Source organism: Capra hircus, chromosome 4 (assembly GCF_001704415.2).
Source record: "Capra hircus breed San Clemente chromosome 4, ASM170441v1, whole genome shotgun sequence".
Lineage (NCBI taxonomy): Eukaryota > Metazoa > Chordata > Mammalia > Artiodactyla > Bovidae > Capra > Capra hircus.
This window is the reverse complement of record NC_030811.1, coordinates 86,939,009-86,962,976: the sequence shown is the minus strand read 5'-3', so window position 1 is coordinate 86,962,976 and position 23,968 is coordinate 86,939,009. Positions and strand designations below refer to the sequence as shown.

The following is a 23,968-nucleotide window of genomic DNA, read 5'->3' as shown; positions in this document are numbered from 1 at the left end:
TATTTTGCCTTCCAGCTTTCTCCTGTGCTTCTGGGGAGTATCTAGAAATGAAGAACCAGGTATGCAGTAAGTGTGGTGAAGGCACTTACTCCTTGGGCAGTGGCATCAAATTTGACGAATGGGATGAATTGCCGGCTGGATTTTCCAACGTCGCAACATTCATGGACACTGTGGTCGGCCCTTCTGATAGCAGGCCAGAGGGCTGTAACAAGTAAGAATCCAAAGGAGCCTTGAAAAGGGTGTAGTTGCTCTTTTCCAGAAAGAAGTTGAGGATAACCTTGGTAGTGATTGGGATTATAGGTAAACTAACCGTATATGTGCTGCTGAAGCAAGAACTATAGGTAAACTGATTGCAAATAGTCATATTTTTTAGACAGTCCTTGTGAATTACGTAGCTGTATTTTCATGAAAGAAAGAAAGAAAGTGAAGTCGCTCAGTCGTGTCCGACACTTTGAGAATCCATGGGCTATAGCCTACCAGGCTCCTCCATCCATGGGATTTTCTTTTTTTTTTAATTTAATTTTATTATTATTATTTTTTTCGTCCATGGGATTTTCCAGGCAAAAGTACTGGAGTGGGGTGCCATTTCCTTCTCCAGGGAATCTTCCCAACCCAGGTATCAAACCCAGGTCTCCCACATTGCAGACAGATGCTTTAACATCTGAGCCACCAGGGAAACACCAGGGAATTTTCATGAGGTTAAAGTAATTGCTCTTAGGATGTAATATATAGTATGCAAAATGCAATAAAAGTATTAGAAAAGCAACTTAGTTTTCTAATATCTTTATAACTATATTAAAGCCAGTAGTTCTATAATCTCTTCTCTAATTTTAATGAATATTTCCATTTTTAAAATTTTCCTTGAAAAGGAAAAATGTATAACCTTCATTCATTTGTACACTTGATGATTTTCTGCTACATAGAGTGGGCTAAACACCTAAGGTAGAAAGCACTTTTACTTAATTTCCACCTTTTTAATAGGAGATTATAGCTTTGCCTGTGACAATATTGGAGGAAGGCTAAATTGTTTGGAAAAAAACACAGAATTCTTATCTTTGGGTTCTCACCCTTCCTGTTTTCCCATATTGACTATTTAACATTCCCTTTCATGTGCCTGTGTTTTGTACAATTAAACTTCCAGCCTCTGGCTGCCTTCTGACAAGAATGGTCACATTTTTCCCCCTGAGCTGAAATGATTCAAATAAAAAAATGACTCACATTTTTCACCCTGAACTAAAGATGTCGGGGAATTATTTAGCTGTGACAGATACGTTTGCTCCTCCTTCCTTCCTACCTTCCCTTCATCCCCCTTGCTTTCTAGCAATCTCTCTCTCAGCCAAGAGACATTTTTACTCTTCTGATAATGGTCATTTCATCATATAGAGTCGTGATGTGAGGTAGCACTAATAGGATTATTTCTCTCTCTATATAAACATTATATGTTCAGTTCAGTCACTCAGTCATGTCTGACTCTTTGCGACCCCATGAATTGCAGCACGCCAGGCCTCCCTGTCCATCACCAACTCCCGGAGTTCACTCAAACTCATGTTCATCGAGTCAGTGCTGCCATCCAGCCGTCTCATCCTCTGTCGTCCCCTTCTCTTCCTGCCCCCAGTCCCTCCCAGCATCAGAGTCTTTTCCAATGAGTCAACTCTTCGCATGAGGTGGTCGAAGTACTGGAGTTTCAGCTTTAGCATCAATCCTTCCAATGAACACCCAGGACTGATCTCCTTTAAGATGGACTGGTTGGATCTCCTTGCAGTCCAAGGGACTCTCAAGAGTCTTCTCCAACACCACAGTTCAAAAGCATCAATCCTTCAGTGCTCAGCTTTCTTCACAGTCCAACTTTCACATCCATACATGACCACTGGAAAAACCATAGCCTTGACTAGACAGACCTTTGTTGGCAAAGTAATATCTCTGCTTTTGAATATGCTGTCTAGGTTGTTCATAACTTTCCTTCCCAGGAGTAAGCATCTTTTAATTTCATGGCTGCAGTCACCATCTGCAGGGATATTCAAGCCCCCCAAAATGAAGTCAGCCACTGTTTCCACTGTTCCCCCATCTATTGCCCATGAAGTGATGGGACCAGATGCCATGATCTTCGTGTTCTGAATGTTAACTTTTAAGCCAAGTTTTTCACTCTCCTCTTTCACTTTCATCAAGAGGCTTTTTAGTTCCTCTTCTCTCTGCCATAAGGGTGGTGTCATCTTCATATCTTAGGTTATTGCTATTTCTCCCGGTGATCTTGATTCCAGCTTGTGCTTCTTCCAGTCCAGCATTTCTCATGATGTACTCTGTGTATAAGTTAAATAAGCAGGGTGACAATATACAGCCTTGACATACTCCTTTTCCTATTTGGAACCAGTCTGTTGTTCCATGTCCAGTTCTAACTGTTGCGTCCTGACCTGCATACAGGTTTCTCAAGGCAGGTCAGGTGGTCTGGTAGTCCCATCTGTTGAAGAATTTTCCACAGTTTATTTTCCACACACTCAAAGGCTTTGGCATAGTCAATAAAGCAGAAATAGATGTTTTTCTGGAACTCTCTTGCTTTTTCCATGATCCAGCGGATGTTGGCAATTTGATCTCTGGTTCCTCTGCCAGAGGAAAAATTATATGTATGTGTGTACAATTGTATACACATATAAATGCAGTTGACCCTTCAGCATTATGGGGGTGGGAGTGCCTACCACCTTAAAGTTCAAAATACACTTACAACTTTAAGTTGGCCCTTTGTATCCTCCCTTCAGCAACTGGTAGATTCAACCAACCATGGATCCAATAGTACTGTAATGTGTATTTAGTGAAAGTCATCTGAGTATCAGTGAATGGTGCAGTTCAAACCCATGTTGTATATGTATGTGCATATATTAATACATATATGTATATATACATGCATACTCAGATAACCTCTGCTGTTCCAGAGTTTGTTTTATTTATTACGTCATTTCACTTTTGTGGACGACCTATATTAGTACCTGTTTTTGTTAACCAAGAGAAATCCGAAGAGGATTTTCACTTTTACCAAAAAAAAAAAAAAAAAAAAAAAGGCAAAAGGCAAAAATGCTATTTAGCATTGATTTTGCAGCCAATGGAGCCACCCTAGAGGCAGTTTGTACCCTGTACAGTAAGAGCAGCTGCACTAAACTCTTTCTGGGAACTACATTCAGCATCTCAGCATCAGGTCATCGTAACTTTGAACTGTATCTGTGGGATCATTGCTTTCTCACAGTTTATTTTTAAATTAATTTGTGTCCTAAGGTAATTACTTCTTTGCTTTATACCATTTCAGCTTATGAGAGATTTCACAGGAACACTGTACCTTTGTATAACGTGTGAAACCTTTATGTGTGTATAATTTAAATTCTTTAAATTAAAGAGTTCTTAGAGGAGGATACCAGCAGAATGTTATGAGACCTCAGATCTTTGTTTTGGTGAGCAGGATATATTCACATGGCTTTTTTCTCTACTTGAAATTGCTTATTCATTAAAGAAATCGAATGATAAGCAGAAATTTTTCAGTGTATTGAGTATCATTTTCTCAGTGTAAATTTCAGTCTATCACTGCTAAGCTTGTCTCCTTTCCTCCCTCCCTCTCCCTTTTTCCTTTCTTCTATCCACCGAATCTTGCTTTCTTTTTACTTCTTTTTAATTGCTTGGATCATATAGATGTGTGTTGAACTTTGTAAGAAGTTGTCAGAGATTTTCAAAATGATTGTAGCATTAGACTCTAGCAGTGTATTTGAATTCTAGTTATTTACATTGTAAAATATTGTGCACAAGTCTTGGTTTATTTTAGTCTTTCTAGTGTATGTTATGAGAAATGGTATTTCTTTGTGTTTTTTTATGCATTTCCTTCTTTATTAAAGGTATTGAGCACTATTCATATGTTCATAGTCCATATGTTTGTGGGGGTGTGTGTGTGTGTTAAGTGTCAAATATTTATCCATTTGTTATGTTTTGGGGTCAGTTGATTATTGAGCTGTAGTAGTTCTTTGTGTATGCTTGACAGAAAGGAAGTTTTGTCATGAATCTATATAATATGTAACCTATACACATAAACATGCACATATACATATATGTGTGTGAAATAGTTCTTTTATCTGCAGCTTTTGCTTTCTCATTTTCTCAGGGGTGTTTTTATTTTTATTTTTTTTAAAATTTTAAAATCTTTAATTCTTACATGCGTTCCCAAACAATAACCAAAAATTTAAAATTTGAAAAAGTACCATTTATCAATGTGTTCTGTTGTAGTTAGTGTTTTTACATCTTGAGATATCTTGCAAAGGCTACAAATTACAATTCTTAAAGTATAATTAGTATTGTTATTATACTTTTATATAATATGTAAAGCTTTACAACAGTATAGTTACCTTTATACCCTTATCCTGGTGCTATTATCATAGGTTTAGGAACACATCATAAACCCTGTAATACAATGAAATGTGTTTTAAAGAATCAGTTAATTTTTAAAAAACTTGAGAAAAATGTAGCTTTATGCTTTTATCTGTGTATTTATGGTTGTTGATACTCTTTTCTCCTATTTTCTAAATGTTTGTTCAGTATTATTTTTTTAATCTGTAAAATTTTCTTTATCATTTCATGCAGGTCTACTGCTCATAACTTCTCTCAACTTTTTGAAATCTAAACACATCTTTATTTAGCCTCAGTTTTGAAGAATATTTTGTTGGACATAGGACTCTGGACTTTTACTTTTCTCCTTCTGTGTTTTAAAGGTGTTCCATTACCTTCTGAACTCTCCCTTGTTTGTGATAAGAAAAAAAAAATTAGCTGTAGTTTGCTTGGTTAGCTTCCTTTTGTATAATGTTTCATTGTTTCCTTGACTACTTATAATATATTCTGTATTTCCTTGCTTATAATGTGTTCTCTATTTCTTTGCTAGTCATGTTGAGATGTGGAAGTCTCAGTCTTTTATTATTATTATTATTTTGTTAGTGAAGACAAAGAATTTGCCAAAAATCTCACTCTCATAATCCAGATAGAAAATTAAATTTGAAGAGAAGGATATTAAGTTGTGCTGTCATACAGTCTGGTTGGAAACATTTTTGGCCCAAAAGTTGACACATGACTCAAAGAAAGCGTTGGTTTTCTTTGTATTTTCACTCTGCTTGAAGTTGACTGAGCTTCCTGGGTTTGTAGGCTGATATTGTTATTACATTTGGGAATTTTTTAAAGCTATTCTTTCGCCAGTAATGTTTTTCTGCCCCCTTCTCTCCCTCTTTTCCTTCTGTAACTCCATTTACATGTATGTTAGGCCCCTTGGTATTGTCCACAGTCACTGAGACTCCATTTTTCCCCCCATTATTTTCTCTTATACTTCAGATTACATAGTTTCTATTGCTCTATCATTATTTCTTCTGCAGTTTCAAACTTGATCTTAAGCTCATCTATTGAATTTTAAATTTCACAAATAGTCATTTTCAGCTGTAGAATTTCCATTTAGTTTTTAAAATATTTATTTCCCTTAAAACAGTTGAGATTATTCATGCCTTCACTTACTGTATTCATCTCTTGATGTTTTTTGATTATATTTTTAAAAGCTATCTTAAATACTTGTCTGTTTCTTTTAATTCTTTGTTGTCAATTAAGGGTCATATTTTACCACTTCTTTCCATGTCTAGTAAATTTTTAATGTATCTTAGGCATCATGAGTGTTACAATGTGGATTATTTTTTCTTTTGTGTAAAAGATGTTGGATTTTGTTCTGGCAGGCAGCATATTTACCAGAAGAGTATCTCGTTAGGTTTGGTATTTAGAATTTTATAAGGTGGCTCTGTGTTGGTTTCACACTTAGTTCTAGGTCATGGTCTTTACTCTAGGGCACACTATAGCCTACTCTTTTTATAAATAATGTTATATTGGAACACAGCTGCACTCATTTATTTATGTGTTATCTATGGCTGCTTTTGAGCTATAATTGCCTAGCGGAGTACTGCAGGAGCGATCGCATGGTTAATAAAGCCCCAATTATGGACTCTTTGGCCATTTATGAACAAGTTTGTGGCTACCTACCCTAGGGCGTGGTCCTTATTCCTAAAATGTGGCACTTCTGGAGTCTCAGATGAATGTCCAATGTGGTTATTAAGTTTTCTCCTCTCTGGCTGGCCTGGAGATCCTGCAATACCCATAAAAGTGACCTCTCTGATTTTGACTTAGTTTTGCAGTGGTTGTTCTCTGCTAGGCCTGCACATTCCAGCCCCAAGCCTGGGCCTATAGAGAAGCTCCATGTGGACTTCTGGAGCCCCCGTTTTCTCTGCTTCTCATGCCTGTAAATTCTGGTTATTTCAGCTTCCTCCAGATATTCATCCCTCAGTGAGACCACTGTGCTCTGCTTGGGAGCTGTCTCTCAGTGCCAGAGTCTGGAAAGTGTCCTGAGAATGAATGAGGTCAGGGTCAGTTTGGGCTTTGTCTCGTGCATTTTCCTGCTGTCAAGAATGTCAGTCCTGCACTGTCTAGTGTCAGTGCCTGAGCATGGCTTGTGTGTTTTGTTTAGTTCACTAGACTGTTAAAGAAAAGGGCAAATCCAATACCAATTAGTGAGTCATGTTGAGATGTGGAAGTCTCAGTCTTTTATTATTATTTTTTTGTTAGTAAAAAGAATTTGCCAAAAATCTCACTCTTATAATCCAAATGGAAAGTTAAATTCAAAGAGAAGGATATTAAGTTGTGCTGTCGTACAGTCTGGTTGGAAACTTTTTTGGCCCAGAAGTTGACACATGACTCACGGTTGATTAATCTAAGAATTAGCTTATGGTTAGATTTATAATCCAACCTTTGTTCACTAGTATATTTCCTTAATCTTTTATTTTTTAGATAAAATTTCCTATCAGACTTTTGCTCCTACTATGTACTGTGACACTGTGATCTACATTTTATTTAGGTTTACTTTATTATTTTTTTCCATCTGGCTGATCATGTACTTTTTTTTTTAACAACTGAAATATAACAGTTGCATAGCAAATTGATATTATGCTAGTTTCAGTAGCATTACATAGTGATTTGACAGTGGCATATATTATGAAACGGTCACCACAATAAGTTATTACAATATTGACCATATTCTTTATCTTGTTTTTTACAACCTCATGATTTATTCGTAACTGGTGGTTGGTACCCCTTCATCCCCTTCATCTATTCTGCTCCCCCCTCCCTGGCAACCACAGAAAACTAGTCTGTTCTCTGTATCTATAAGTCCCTTTGTGGTTTGTTTCTTAGATTCCACTTTTTCTCTCTCTGTCTTTTTTTTCTGCTCAATGTTATGTGGCAACCTGGATGGAAGGGGAGTTTGAGGGAGAATAGATATAGGTATAACTGAGGCCCTTTGCTGTTCACCTGGGACGATCACAGCATTGTTAATTGACTATACCCCAATACAAAATAAACATTAAAAATATTTAAATTCACTTTAAAAGGACTTTTTATAGGATGATTTCTTCTCTTATAATAAATGGACACCCCTGCCAATATGTGTTTGTAAATAAAACTTTAGGTATTATTTGAGAGTAATTCCATCAAAGACTGCTAGAATTAGTGACCAGCTATCTAGTGATTACATTTTTGGTGATAAGCAGCAGCTGCATAGCACATTAACTGCATAATCTTAACAATGATTTTAGGAAGTTACATGCCACAGACACGAACCTTTTTTCAAGCAGTGGTGTTACGGCCTTTGGAGTCCACATGCGCTTCAGACTTCGCTGCTGTGCTTTGTCGGCAGAACTGCTTTTAAATCTCAGTTACAGAACTTGTGAACAGAGAGGTTTCTGAATGCTAACATGAAATGGTTTTGTTTCCACAGCTCTTCTTGGGTCCCTCGTGGAAACTACATAGAGTCCAATCGTGATGACTGCACAGTATCCTTGATCTATGCCGTTCACCTCAAGAAGTCAGGTTATGTCTTCTTTGAGTACCAATATGTGGACAACAACATCTTCTTTGAGTTCTTTGTAAGGCCTTTTATATTCTAGAATTCACTTCTTAAAGGGCATTCATGTAAAATTTCTCTTAATCAGTTGTTCCCATTTCATTGTGTGCCTCGGCTTTTTGTGTTAACTGAAGCTTTTGATAAGAAATATTTATTTTTTCTATAATACTTTCTGGTTAATAATTATTTCTTTACCTCTGAGTTCTCTCCTTGTAGAAAAACATTCAGGTTGTTTTCCTTTTGGATATGATCATTAGGTGACCATTTGGTCGAGACTTTTTGTGTGATGAATATATTTCCTGAGATTCATTTAATTTTTTTTATAGTGATAGATGCTACTTTGTCTAAAAATATGTTTTCACCAATCTTGGTTTTTATTTAAGAAGATTTTTCTTCTCTTTTCAATTTTAAATATTTGAATGATTTAAGTGTACTCATGGGCGATATTTCAGAACTAGAAGTGACTATATCTTGCTGATTGCCCCAGTTTTGTACAATATAAAAAAATCAAGGGATGAGGTAGTTGATGTCTCTGGCAAGAGATTAAATAACATTAAAGACTATAAGATAAAATAATAGGCTAACATAATAGGTTGTTACCACAAACATTATTTAGCTATTTTATGTAAGCTGTACCTAATCGTGCAAATATTTGTTGTGGCAGTGTTCCAATTGACTTCTTAAACCCCGCCCGCCCCCCCCCCCCCAAAAAAAGTATGTGTGTTGTGCAAGTAACTGGGAAAATATCTCGTAAAATGTTTCTGTGGCCCAGATTGCAGGAATAAATGTACTGATAATGCTAAAGCAAATTTATATTGCTCTTGATAATGGAAATTTCTAAATCAAAAGTTTGCTAGGAAGAAATATTTTCTGTGAATGTATGAGCCTAAAATTTAAAGTCAAGAGATTCTGGCGCATGTCCCAACTCTGCAGTTGCTGGTTGTGTGTTACTGGACAACTAACTTTTCAGCTCTCAACATGCCTTTTTGTAAAGAGGATTGTAGACCAGACCTTTTAAGGACCCTCTTAACTCAAATATCCTTTGATGAGTTTAAGATGTTAAGCAATATTCAAACAGATTGGCTTTTTAAGTTACATTTTGTTTGCAAGACACTTCTCAGAGTGAATAACTCCATAGTCCATGGGATATTTTTGCAATATTACTAAAATAAAGTTAAAAAGCACGGTAATTGTATAATTGTTTGAATAAACATTTAGTTCTGTGTTGTCTATTAAGTCCTTTGAGAGTTGTCAGTGAAGATATTCTTAAGGCATGAAGTTTCATTGCTGCCTCTCAGTGATGCCTTTGTTCTTCTGGTTATGGATTGAAAGGGATAGTGAGTTTATGTTTCCTCTTTTATTGATATTTCAGCTTAATAGGTTGCAATTTATTGACTCAGAGAGTCAATGCCTTATGTCCATCCTGCTAGTAGTTAATGGAAAGGGAATGTCTGAAGATTAAAGGATGCAGATGTACCTGTGAACGTTACAGATTGAAAGCAGTAAAGTATTTAATGTTAGGAGTCTGGGAGTTTCATTCAGCTCTCCCCTCCACACATACTTTTTTTTTTTTTTTTTTTAATGATGAAACTCAAACCTAGACAGAAGAAGTGATTGGACAAAGGTTATACATTTACTAGTTACTTTTAGAATGAGTAACGAGAGAACTCAGATCTCCAGTATGCTACTACACTGTCAAAATAACACTTAGATGTATGATATCCGCTGAGAAAAAAGCTTTCAGTTTATGCAAACATGGACCAGAAAAGGTATATACAGGGTTTATATCTGTTTAAAAATGGCTTAACACTCATATTGATTGTCATTATGCTTATAATATAAATATGATACTTAAATTCAGTTAAAGCAAATATCCTCAGTAGCTGATTTTCTCTGGTTTTGGCTGTTAAAAGGATCTGTTTTCTAGTTAGTTAAGTCTAGGAAATAGCTCTATGAAGAAGATATTAATGCTGTTTGTGAAATTAGTCAGGGGAATGAATGAAGTAGAAAAATGACCTAAAGAATAGAGAAATAACCATTTTGGAGGAAGTATAGATGATGAGATATTATTTCAACCCTATTCTGATGCTGACTTTTATGTGCTCCGTTGCTAAGTCATGTCTGACTCTCTGCAACCCCATAGACTGTAGCCCACCAAGCTCCTCTGTCCAAGGGATTCTCCAGACAAGAATACTGGAGTGGGTTGCCATTTCCTTCTCCAGGGGACATTCCTGACCCAGGGATTGAACCCAGGTCTCCTGCATTGCAGGCAGATTCTTTACCACTGAGCTATGAGGAGAAGTCAAGACTATAAATATAGCCTCAAGAAGTCAAGACTGTAGAAAAATACACAGACATTTTTGATGTCTGTGTATTTTTTGTAGACCTGGAGAGGTATGTCCCAACTCCTAGGTATTTTAGCAGAATTGTCTGGAAAGCACAAGATGTTTGGTGCTGAAGATATTAGCTGTATTTATTTGAATTGCTGTAGAGTATCAACATTTGTCCCCAAATACCAAGCGGGGTCTTTGACTTTGGCTATAGCCACTTATGTACACATTTGGGTTAAGTGTTGGGGAACTGAAAACAAAGCAGATTTCATTTATTTTTAATTTCAGGTTTAAATTGCCCTAAATCTTATAAAAATAAACTTTATACTATTGGGCCTGCATGGTGAGTACAAGCTTCCACATCTTTGTAATGACTTTTTCTCCTCTCTGTGAATTTTCAGTGTTAACTGCCCTCTCCTCCTCTGTCTTCCATGATCCTGCTTGCCCAATTTCTGACTTCTTAATGGGCTTGTCTTTTTGTTACAAGAATGAGAAAGATTCACTTAGAACTACGTACTCATATGCAGTTGTCACTCAGGCTCCAGAGATCTGGTGTGTTTACTTATTGAGAATTACTCGTGGCTGTTGTTTCCTACACATTGAAAGAAGCTCTTGTAGCCTGTCCTGTGGTGAGTGACACATCTAATTAAAAACCCCATTCACTGAGCTTTACTGGGCCCTTATGTTTACTCCACAGATTCAGAATGATCAGTGCCAGGAGATGGACACCACCGCTGACAAGTGGGTGAAGCTCACAGACAATGGAGAATGGGGCTCTCATTCTGTAAGTCTCTCTCTGCTCTTCTCTCTTACCAACCCCATTCTTCTCCTTTCTTTTCTCAAACTTATTTTTAAAAGTTTATTTTAAAGAAAAAAATTATCTTTTAATTTCTAGAAATTTCTAGTTAGGGAAGAAATTGCCCCTAAGTTTCATGGACTCAGGCTCTTTCCAGTATTATTTTCTTTCCTTTTCTTTTCTCCTTAGCTCCCTCTCCCTGCTCTTTCCTATCACACTTCAACTGTCCTGCTTTTCAAGGGAGGCATTAACAGGAATGAAGTCTACTCAGAATTAATATACAGAACCTCTGGGTATGTAGGTTTACAGATGTGGTAATCACATGAAAGATAATCAGTGACTCTTGGCATTGGATGGATCCTTGAGTTTGAAGCATCACTATGAACAAAGCTAACCATAGATGTGATGGAATTCCAGTTGAGCTGTTTCAAATCCTAAAAGATGATGCTGTGAAAGTGCTGCACCCAATATACCAGCAAATTTGGAAAACTCAGCAGTGGCCACAGGAATGGAAAAGGTCAGTTTTCATTCCAGTCCCAAAGAAAGGCAATGCCAAAGAATGTTCAAACTACTGCACAGTTGCACTCATCTCAGACGCTACCAAAGTAATGCTCAAAATTCTCCAAGTCAGGCTTCAACAGTACATGAACCGTGAACTTCCAGATATTCAAGCTGGATTTAGAAAAGGCAGAGGAACCAGAGATTAAATTGCTAACATCCATTGGATCATAGAAAAAGGAAACAAATTCCAAAAAAATGTCTACTTCTGCTTTATTGATTATGCCAAAGCCTTTGACTATGTGGATCACAGCAAACTGTGGAAAATTCTTCAAGAGATGGGAATATCAGACCACCTGACCTGTCTCTTGAGAAACCTATATGCAGGTCAAGAAACAACAATTAGAACTGGGCATGGAACAAGAGACTGGTTCCAAATCGGGAAAGGAGTATGTCAAGGCTGTATATTGTCACCCTGCTCATTTAACTTATATGCAGAGTACATCATGAGAAACGCTGGGTTGGATGAAGCAGAAGCTGGAATCAAGATTGTTGGGGGAAATACCAATAACCTCAGATATGCAGATGACACCACCCTTATGGCAGAGAGCAAAGAAGAACTAAAGAGCCTCTTGATGAAAGTGAAAGAGGAGAGTGGAAAAGTTGGCTTAAAGCTCAACATTCAGAAAGCTAAGATCATGGCATCTGGTCCCATCACTTCATGACAAATAGATGGGAAAACAGTGGAAACAGTGACAAACTTTATATTTTTGGGGCTCCAAAATCACTGCAGGTGGTGACTGCAGCCATGAAATTAAAAGACACTTGCTCCCTGGAAGAAAAGTTATGACCAACCTAGACAGCATATTAAAAAGCAGACATTACTTTGCCAACAAAGGTCCATCTAGTCAAAGCTATGGCTTTTCCAATAATAATGTATGGATGTGAGAGCTGGACTATAAAAAAAGTTGAGCACTGAAGAACTGATGCTTTTGAATTGTGGTGTTGGAGAAGACTCTTGAGAGTCCCTTGAACTGCAAGGAGATCCAACCAGTCTATCCTAAGGGAAATCAGTCCTGAATATTCATTGGAAGGACTGGTACTGAAGCTGAAACTCCAGTACTTTGGCCACCTGATGTGAAGAACTGACTCATTGGAAAAGATCCTGATTCTGGGAAAGGTTGAAGGCAGGAGGAGAAGGGGATGAAGAGAACGAGATGGTTGGATGGCATCACCAACTTGATGGACATTAGTTTGAGCAAGCTCCAGAGCTGGTGATGGACACGGAAGCCTGGTGTGCTGCAGTCCATGGGGTTGCAAAGAGGCAGACACGACTGAGCAATGGAACTGAACTGAGTTTCTTTTATCCAGGTTTCTCTGCAGTCACCCCAAGAAGCGATTTTCAAACTTGTCTTGTTGGGGACTGTTCTGAGCCCAGTTTTGCACAGCTCTGCATATCACAAAATTCATCCATGTCTGGAGCTGCAAGCTGCTTTCTATGTGTTACCCATTGTTCAAAATTCTACCCTTTCTGGTTGTGTCTGGCAAACTGCTTATTTCTTTAAGGACAACCCTGAGTGTTTGAAGGCGATTATTAGGTAACACAGTCTCTGAATCTGTTATTATTTGAGGCACTGTCCCTTTGGAGTGAGACATGGATTTAAAATCTAGAAAAATGGTATAGATGAACCTTTTTACAGGAAGAAATAGAGACGCAGATGTAGTGAACAAACGTTTGGACACTAAGGGGGGAAGGGAGTGGGGTGAATTGGAAGATTGGGATTAACATGTATACACTACTAGGTATGAAATAAATAACTAATGAGAACCTGCTGTATAGCACAGGAAACTCTACCAAATGCTCTGTGGTGACCTAAATGGGAAGGAAATCCAAAAAAGAGGGAATATGTGTGCATATATAGCTGATTCACTTACTGTACAGCAGAAACGAACACAACATGGTAAAGTACTATACCCTAATTTGATCCCTGAGTCGGGAAGGTCCCCTGGAAAAGGAAATGGCAAAGCACTCCAGTATTCTTGCCTGGGACATCTCATGGACAGAGGAGCCTGGCAGCCTATAGTCCATGGGGTTGCAAAAATCAGAAATAGCGACTAAACAACAACAGCAGCTCTGGTTTATAGTCATTGTATTTCTTTAGGCAACTGACTTCGTCTTTTTGACTCTAATAGTTCATATGAGAAATAGGACCAATCTTGCAGAGTTAAATGAGAGGATACATTTGTTATTCAGTCGCTCAGTCTTGTCTGACTCTTTGTGACCCCATGGACTGCAGCATGCCAGGCTGCCCTGTCCTTTACCATCTCCCAGGGTTTGCTCGAACTCATGTCCATTGAGAGGATACATAGGGAGGGCCTAACATGGTGCCTGCCGTGTAGATTGAACACTGTTTCAATAAGTGACCGTCCATCCTTGCCTTTGTGTTGTAGCAGATACCTCATCCTTGAGTGATTAATATAATGCATCCTTTCAGAATAATTTTTTTGATCTCCATGCCTGGAAGTGATATTAGTACCAATTAAGATCCATTCACCTAAGCTTTCAGTCCTCTGGGCTTTGAAGGTACAAGTAACCCTTGGCAGCAAATGTGCTTTCTTCACTTACAAAGACTTAACACAAAGGAAAAAATATTTAACGTACTGCTTTTCTGACTCTCTGGCAGGGTGAGGTAGTCAGATATGTTTTAATTTTATATTGCTTGAATTCGCCCAGGCAGACTCCGTAGAAGAATAAGGGTGGCAAATGATAAAGCAAAACACCCTTCAGTTCAGTTCAGTCGCTCAGTCGTGTCTGACTCTTTGCGACCCCATGAACCACAGCATGCCAGGCCTCCCTGTCCATCACCAACTTCTGGAGTCTACCCAAACCCATGTCCATTGAGTCGGTGATGCCATCCAACCATCTCATCCTCTGTCATCCCCTTCTCCTCCTGCCCTCAATCTTTCCCAGCATTAGGGTCTTTTCCAATGAGTCAGCTCTTTGCATCAGGTGGCCAAAGTACTGGAGTTTCAGCTTCAACATCAGTCCTTCCAATGAACACCCAGGACTGATCTCCTTTAAGATGGACTGGTTGCATCTCCTTGCAGTCCAAGGGACTCTCAAGAGTCTTCTCCAACACCACAGTTCAAAAGCATCAATTCTTCGGCACTCAACTTTCTTTATATTCCAACTCTCACATCCGTACATGACCACTGGAAAAACCATAGCCTTGACTAGACAGACCTTTGTTGACAAAGTAATGTGTCTGCTTTTTAATATGCTGTCTAGGTTGGTCATAACTTTCCTTCCAAGGAGTAAGCGTCTTTTAATTTCATTAGTTTACTTGACTGAATCAGCATGAAATTGATTGGAAAAGTAATTTGATAAAAATGTTCTGGTGGCAAAGGAAGCAAATATTAGACATTGTATCATTTACATTATGGAGCCATAGAGTCAAATCAGGCTATTCTATAAGAGCAGTCTTATTTTTCTTTTGTTGCTGTCAAAGTGTTGTTTGTTAAGTAATTTTAAAAGGAAGCAAACTCATTCTATTACCTTTTTGTTTTCAGAGCCCAGAGATTTACTTATGAATAGTGACAGCAATCAGTATGTAATTGGGCTAAGTGCCTCTCACAATCTAAATTGAGTCTTTTAAATATAAACCAAGTCTTCATGCAAATGATTTGAAATTCATTTTATCTTCTTCCACGCTTGAAGATTTTTCTGTTCCTCCCTCTTTACTGTATTTTTGGGGTTGGCAAACTTTTTTTTTTTTACAAAATGTGAATTTAAGCAAAGCTTAAGTCTCAATAAGTAGTTGATTTAAATTTGTGGGTTCCAGATAATTGTGTTTCATTATAATGTGTTGAAAGGTATATAGGGGATTAACTTTGATATAGGTATGGTTGGAAGTAGCATGGTTCATCTGACCTGCGTGTCTTGTGTTTTCTTTACAGGTAATGTTGAAATCAGGCACAAACATACTGTACTGGAGAACTACAGGCATCCTTATGGGTTCCAAGGCAGTCAAGCCAGTGTTGGTAAAAAATATCACAATTGAAGGTATTTCACATCTGTCTCTTTTAGTAGTCACCTATTCCATTTTAAAATATCGACTACATTGTTGGTTTCACTGGTTCAAGGAGATACGGGACAAAAATTAGCAGGTTAGGCATCATATTGGCCTAGAGACTCTGGTTTTATTTCTGGCAAGTTGGCTGTTTGTTTTTCCTATCTCTAAACTGAATTATTTAATCTGTGTGAGAAAGTAAAAATAATGACAATTGTAGGTGTCTTGAAATAAAAGAAAACAATCTTTATTAATAGCTTACTCTTCATTCAAGACTTCATTGTGCTGGCATAGTACTTACACAAGTCACGATTGTATCCATAAAAATAACAGTGAAATAAATATCTTGGCCTGTCTCCTACACCTTTTGCCTCTCTTAACCAACTGCATTTTCTGACTCCTGAGAGTGGACAGTATGCTCTGGCATGGTTCATTATCAGAGCTACTTTTACTTAAAGCAGTGATTCTCTTTTATTTAACTTTGATTTACATTTTACTATGGTATAATTGTGCTTCTTCCTTCACTTTTCACTTTCATGCATTGAAGAGGGAAATGGCAACCCACTCCAGTATTCTTGCCTGGAGAATCCCAGGGATGGGGGAGCCTGGTGGGCTGCCGTCTATGGGATCGCACAGAGTCGGACACGACTGAAGCGACTTAGCAGCAGCAGCAGCAGCTGTGAAGCTAACTCATTAGTTATAGGGACATCTGCTGGTGATACCTGGACTTACAAACCTGAAGAAAAGTCAGCTTTTCCCTGGGTCTTGTGGGTCTTGTCTGTATGTAACTAGTGAGCATTGGAGAAAAAGGGAACTGGTAGACACAGAGAGAAGAGAATGGTACAGAATTGGAAGGAATCATAATTTACTCCATTTCTGATTAATGAAGTTGTTTTGATAGCTGAGCTTATACACTGATTCAGTTCAGTTCAGTCACTCAGTTGTGTCGGACTCCTTGCGACACCATGGAATGCAGCACGCCAGGCTACCATGTCCATACCAACTTGGACCTTACTCAACTTCATGTCCATTGTGTTGGTGATGACATGCAACAATCTCATCCTCTGTCAACCCCTTCTCCTCCTGCCTCCAATCTTTCTCAGCATCAGGGTCTTTTCCAGTGAGTCAGTTCTTCACATCAGGTGGCCAAAGGACTGGCGCTTCAGCTTCAGCATTGGTCCTTCCAATGAATATTCAGGACTGATATACTTGAGGATTGACTGCTTTGATCTCCTTGCAGTCTAAGGGACTCTCAAGAGTCTTCTCCAACACCACAGTTCAAAAGCATCAATTCTTCAGTGCTCAGCAGTCTTTATAGTCCAACTCTCGCATCCATACATGATTATTGGAAAAAACATAGCATTGACTAGATGGACCTTTGTTGGCAAAGTAATGTCTCTGCATTTTAATATGCCATCTAGGTTGGTCAGAACTTTTCTTCCAAGGAGCAAGCGCCTTTTAATTTCATGGCTGCAGTCACTAACAGAGTGATTTTGGTGCCGAAAAAAATAAAATCTGTCACTGTTTCCATCATTTCCCCATCTCTTTGCCATAAAGTAATGGGACCGATGCCATGATCTTCGTTTTCTGAATGTGAATTTTAAGCCCACTTTTTTCACTCTCCTGTTTCATCAAGAGACTCTTTAGTTCTTCTTCACTTTCTGCCATAAGGGTGGTGTCATCTGCATATCTAAAGTTACTGATATTTCCCAGCAATCTTGATTCCAGCTTGTGCTTCTTCCAGCCCAGCGTTTCTCATGATGTACTCTGCATATAAGTTAAATGAGCAGGGTGGCAATATACAGCCTTGACATACTCCTTTTCCTATTTGGACCAGTCTGTTGCTCCATGTTCGGTTCTATTGTTTCTTGACCTGCATACAAACTTCTCAGGAGGCAGATCAGGTAGTCTGGTATTCCCATCTCTTGAAGAATTTTCCACAGTTTGTTTTGATCCACATAGTCAAAGGCTTTGGTGTAGTCAATAAAGGAGAAATTGATGTTTTTCTGGAACTCTCTTGCTTTTTCTATGATCCAGTGGATGTTGGCAATTTGATCTCTGGTTCCTCTGCCTTTTCTAAAACCAGCTTGAACATCTGGAAATTCACGGTTCACGTACTGTTGAGTCCTGGCATGGAGGATTTAGAGCATTACTTTGCTCGTGTGTGAGTGCAATTGTGTGGTAGTTTGAGTATTCTTTGGCATTGCCTTTCTTTGGGATTGGAATGAAAACTGACCTTTTCCAGTCCTGTGGCCACTGCTGAGTTTTCCAAATTTGCTGGCATATTGGGTGCAGCACTTTCACAGCATCATCTTTTAGGATTTGAAATAGATCAACTGGAATTCCATCACCTCCACAGCCAGCTTTCTTGATAGTGATACTTCCTAAGGCCCATTTGACTTCGCATTTCAGGATGTCTGGCCCTAGGTGAGTGATCACACTGTCATGACTATCTGGATCATAAAGATCTTTTTTGTATAGTTCTTCTGTGTATTCTTGCCACCTCTTCTTAATATCTTCTGCTTCTGTTAGGTCTGTACCATTTGTCCTTTATTGTGCCCATCTTTGAATGAAATGTTCCCATAGTGTCTCTAATTTTCTTGAAGAGTTCTCTAGTCTTTTCCATTCTTGTTTTCCTCTATTTCTTTGCATTGATCACTGAGGAAGGCTTTCTTATCTCTCTTTGCTATTCTTTGGAACTCTGCATTCAAATGGATATATCTTTCCTTTTCTCCTTTGCCTTTTGGTTCTCTTCTTTTCTCAGCTATTTGTGAGGCCTCCTCAGACAACCATTTTGGCTTTTTGCTTTTCTTTTTCTTGGGGGGATGATCTTGATCACTGTCTCCTAAACAATGCACGAACCTCCGTCCATAGTTCTTTTGGCATTCTATCAGGTCTAATCCATTGATCTCTTTGTCACTTCCACTGTATAATCATAAGGGATTTGATTTAGGTCATACCAGAATGGTCTGGTGGCTTTCCCTACTTTCTTCAATTTAAGTCTGAATTTGGCAATAAGGAGTTCATGATCTAAGCCATAGTCAGCTCCTGGTCTTTTTTTTTTTTTACTGACTGTATAGAGCTACTCCTACAAGACTTTCTAGAACTAACACCCCAAAGAGATGTTTTTGTTATAGGGGACTGAAATGCAGAAGTAGGAAGTCAAGAAATCTTGGAGTATCTGGCAAATTTGGCCTTGGAGTACAGAATAAAGAAGGGCAAAGGCTAGTAGAGTTTGCCAAGAGAATGCACTGGTCACAGCAAACACCCTCTTCAAATAACACAAGAGAAGACTCTACACATGGATAGCACCAGATGGCCAACACGGAAATCAGATTGATGATATTCTTTGCAGCCAAAGATGGAGAAGTTTATACAGTCAGCAAAAACAAGACTGGGAGCTGATTGTGGCTCAGATCATGGACTCCTTATTGCCAAATTCAGACTTCAGTTCAGTTTAGTTCAGTCGCTCAGTCGTGTCCGACTCTTTGTGACCCTATGAATCACAGCATGCCAGGCCTCCCTGTCCATCACCAACTCCCGGAGTTCACACAGACTCACGTCCATCGAGTTAGTGATGCCATCCAGCCATCTCATCTTCTGTCATCCCCTTCTCCTCCTTCCCTCAATCCCTCCCAGCATCAGAGTCTTTTCCAATGAGTCAACTCTTCACATGAGGTGGCCAAAGTACTGGAGTTTCAGCTTTAGCATCATTCCTTCCAAAGAAATCCTAGGGCTGATCTCCTTCAAAATGGACTGGTTGCATCTCCTTACAGTCCAAGGGACTCTCAGGAGTCTTCTCCAACACCACAGTTCAAAAGCATCAATTCTTCGGCACCTAGCCTTCTTCACAGTCCAACTCTCACATCCATACATGACCACTGGAAAAACCATAGGCTTGACTAGATGGACCTTTGTTGGCAAAGTAATGTCTCTGCTTTTCAATATGCTATCTAGATGGAGAACAGAATGGGAAACCACTTCAGTATTCTTGCCTTGAGAACCCCATGAACAGTATGAAAAGGCAAATTCAGACTTAAATTGAAGAAAGTAGGGAAAACCACTAGACCATTTAGAATGACCTAAATCAAATCCCTTATGAGAAGTGAGAAATGGATTCAAGGGATTAGATTTGATAGAGTGCCTGAAGAACTATGGACAGAGGTTTGTGACATTGTACAGGAGGCAGTGTTCAAGACCATCCCCAAGAAAAAGGAGTGCAAAAAAGCAAAGTGGTTGTCTGACGAGGGCTTACAAATATCTGTGTAAGAAGAGAAGTGAAAGGCAAAGAAGAAAAGGAAAGATATACCCATTTGAATGCAGAGTTCCAAAGAATAGCAAAGAGAGATAAGAAAACCTTCCTCAGCAATCAATGCAAAGAAATAAAGAAAAACAATAGAATGGGAAAGACTAGAGAACTCTTCAAGAAAATTAGAGATACCAAGGGAACATTGCATGCAAAGATGGGCACAATAAAAGACAGAAATGGTATGGACCTAACAGAAGCAGAAGATATTAAGAAGAGGTGGCAAGAATACACAGAAGAACTATACAAGAAAGATCTTCATAACCCAGATAACCACAATGTTGTGATCACTCACCTAGAGCCAGACATCCCGAAATGCGAAGTCAAATGGGCCTTAGGAAGCATGACTACAAACAAAGCTAGTGGAGGTGATGGAACTCCAGTTGATCTATTTCAAATTCTAAAAGATGATGCTGTAAAAGTGCTGCACTCAATATGCCAGCAAATTTGGAGAACTCAGCAGTACCACAGGACTAGAAAAGGTCAGTTTTCATTCCAATCCTAGAGAAAGGCAATGCCAAAGAATGCTCAAACCAGCTCACAGTTGCATTCATCTCATACGCTAGTAAAGTATTGCTCAAAATCCTCCAAGCCAGGCTTCCATAGTATGTAAACTATGAATATCCAGATGTTCAAGCTGGATTTAGAAAAGGCAGAAGAACCAGAGATTAAATTGCCAACCTTTGTTGGATCTTTGAAAAAGTGAGCGAATTCCAGAAAATCATCTACTTCTGCTTTCTTGACTACACCAAAGCCTTTGACTATGTAGATCACAGCAAACTGGAAAATTCTGAAAGAGATGGGAATACCAGACCACCTGACCTGCCTCGTGAGAAATCTGTATGCAGGTCAAGAAGCTACAGTTAGAACTGTACATGGAACAACAGACTGTATCCAAATCTGGAAAGGAGTACGTCAAGGCTGTATATTTTCATGCTGCTTATTTAACTTATATGCAGAGTACATCATGAGAAATGCTGTACTGAATGAAGCACAAGCTGGAATCAGGATTGCTGGGAGAAATATCAATAACCTCAGATATGCAGATGACACCACCCTTATGGCAGAAAGTGCAGAAGAATTAAAAGCCTCTTGATTAAAATGAAAGAGGAGAGTGAAAAAATGGGCTTAAAACTCAACATTCAAGACACAAAGATCATGGCATCTGGTCCCATTACTTTGTGGCAAACAGATGGGGAAACAATGGAAAAAGTGACAGACTTTATTTTCTTGGCTCCAAAATCACTGCAGCCATGAAACTAAAAGACACTTGCTCCTTGGAAGAAAAGTTATATCCAATGTAGACATCATATTAAAAAGCAGCGACATTACTTTGCCAACAAAGGTCCATCTAGTCAAAGCTATGGTTTTTCCAGTAATCATGTATGGATATGAGAGTTGGACTATAAAGATAGCTGAGCGCCGAAGAATTGATGCTTTTGAACTGTGGTGTTGGAGAAGACTCTTGAGAGTCCTTTGGACTGCAAGGAGATCAAAGCAGTCAATCCTCAAGCATATCAGTCCTGAATATTCATTTGAAGGACTGTTGCTGAAGGTGAAGCTTCAGTACTTTGGCCACCTGATGTGAAGAACTGACTCACTGGAAAAGACCCTGATGCTGAGAATGATTGAACGTGTTAGGAGAACAGTTGACAGAGGATGAGATGGTTGAATGGCATCACTGACACTGTGGACATGAATTTGAGTAAACTCCGAGTTGTTGATGGGCAGGGAAGCCTGGCGTGCTGCAGTCCATGGGGTCACAAAGTGTAAACACTCAACTCAGTGACTGAACTGAACTGAAGTAACAGAGCTTCTCCATCTTTGAATGCAAAGAATATAGTCAGTCTGATTTCGTTATTGATCATCTGGTGATGTCCATGTGTAGAGTCTTTTCTTGTATTATTAAAATAGGATCTTTCTATGCCAGTGCATTCTCTTGGCAAAACCGTGTTATCCTTTGCTCTGCTTCATTCTATTCTCCAAGGCCATATTTTCCTGTTACTCCAGGTATCTCTTTAATTCCTAGTTTTGCATTCCAGTCCCCTATAATGAAAAATACTTCTTTTTTGGGTGTTCTAGAAGGTCTTGTAGTTCTTCATAGAACTATCCAGCTTCAGCTTCTTCAGCATTAGTGGTTGGGACATAGACTTGGATTTTTGTGATACTGAATGGTTTGCCTTGGAAACGAACAGAGATCATTCTCTCATTTTTGAGATTGTACCCAAGTACTGTATTTCACACTCTTTTGTTGACTATGAGGGCTACTCCATTTCTTCTAAGTGATTCATGCCCTCAGTAGTAGATATAATGGTCATCTGGGTTAAAGTCACCCATTCCAGTCCCTTTTAGTTCACTGATTCCTAGAATGTCAACATTCACTCTTGCCATCTCCTGTTTGACCACTTCCAATTTGCCTTGATTCATGGACCTAACATTCCAGGTTCCTATGCAATACTGTTCTTTACAGCATCGGACTTCCATCACCAGTCACATCCACAATTGGGTTTTATTTTTGCTTTGACTCCATCTCTTCATTCTTTCTGGAGTTATTTCTCGGTAGCATATTGGGCACCTACCGATCTGGGGGAATTCATCTTTCAGTGGCCTATCTTTCTGTCTTTTCATACTGTTCATGGGGCTCTCAAGGCAAGAATACTGAAGTTGTTTGCCATTCCCTTCTCCAGTGGACCACGTTTTGTTAGTACTCTCCACCATGACCCATGTGTCTTGGGTGGCCCTACATGGCGTGGCTCATGGTTTCATTGAATTAGACAAGGCTGTGGTCCATGTGATCAGTTTGATTAGTTTTTTGTGGTTGTGTTTTTCATTCTGTGTACCCTCTGAAGGATAAGGATAAAGGGCTTATGGCAGCTTACTGATGGGGGAGACTGACTGAGGGGAAACTGGGTCTTGTTCTGATGGGTGGGGCCATGCTCAGTAAATCTTAATCCAATTTTCTATTGATGGATGGGTCTGTGTTTCCTCCCTGTTGTTTGACCTGAGGCCAAACTATGGTGGAGGTAGTGAAGATAATGGCGGCCTCCTTCAAAATGTCCCATGCATGTGCTGCCAGTGCCCCCAGCCCTGCAGCAGGCCATCACTGACCCATGCCTCTGCTGAAGACTCCTGGACACTCACGGGCAAGTCTGGGTCAGTCTCTTGTGGGGCCACAGCTCCTTTCTCCTGGGTCCTAGTGTGCAAAAGGTTTTGTTTGTTCCCTCCAGAGTCTCTTTTCGCAGACCTGTGTAAGCTCTGGTGCTTCTATGGTGGTGTTAATGGTGACCTTCTCCAACAGGGCTTGTGCCATTCCCAGGTCTGCTGCACCCAGAACCCCTGCCCCTGAAGCAGGTCACTGCTGACCCATACCACCCATACCTCTGCAGGAGACACGCAAACACAGTCCTGGCTCAGTCTCTGTGGGGTCTCTGGGTCCTGGTGCACACACGGTTTTGTTTGTGCCCTCCAAGAGTCTGTTTCCCCAGTCCTGTGTAAGTTCTTGCAGCTCTATGATGGGGTTAATGGCGACCTCCTCCAAGAAGGCTTATGCCATACCCAGGTCTGCTGCACCCAGAGTCTCTGCCCCTGCAGCAGGCCACTGCTGACTCGTACCTCCACAGGAGACACTCAGACACTCAAAGGCAGATCTCAAAGGCAGGTCTGGCTCAGTCTCTTAAGAGTCTTCTGGTGGACACAAGGTTTTGTTTGAGCCCTCTGAGCATCTCTGGTGGGTATGGGGTTTGGTTCTAAATGTGATTTCATTTGTCCTGCTGTCTGGCTGGGGCTTTTCCTTTGCCTTTGGATGTGGGGTATATTTTTTTGGTGGGATCCAACACTCTCCTGTCGACAGTTGCTCAGCAGCAAATTGTAATTTTGGAGTTCTTACAGGAGAAGAAGAGTGCATGTTCTTCTACTCCGCCATCTTGCTTTGGAATCTCATACACGGATTATATACCTCTATCAAATCTGAATCTCTTAACTGTTCACTATACTTCATTGTTCAGTTCAGTATGCATCCCAGCT

At 39.4% G+C, this 23,968-nt stretch overlaps 1 protein-coding gene across 1 annotated transcript in view; it reads left to right on the top strand.

The window, feature by feature from the left end:
* The window catches only part of KIAA1324L (KIAA1324 like), a 212,874-nt gene that overhangs the window by 125,793 nt on the left and 63,113 nt on the right, over positions 1-23,968 (top strand). The window contains exons 3-6 of the mRNA XM_018047288.1: positions 16-211; positions 7,820-7,967; positions 10,973-11,059; positions 15,527-15,632. Of these exons, the coding sequence (XP_017902777.1) occupies positions 16-211; positions 7,820-7,967; positions 10,973-11,059; positions 15,527-15,632 (537 nt within the window). The remainder of the gene's footprint in view (positions 1-15; positions 212-7,819; positions 7,968-10,972; positions 11,060-15,526; positions 15,633-23,968) is intronic.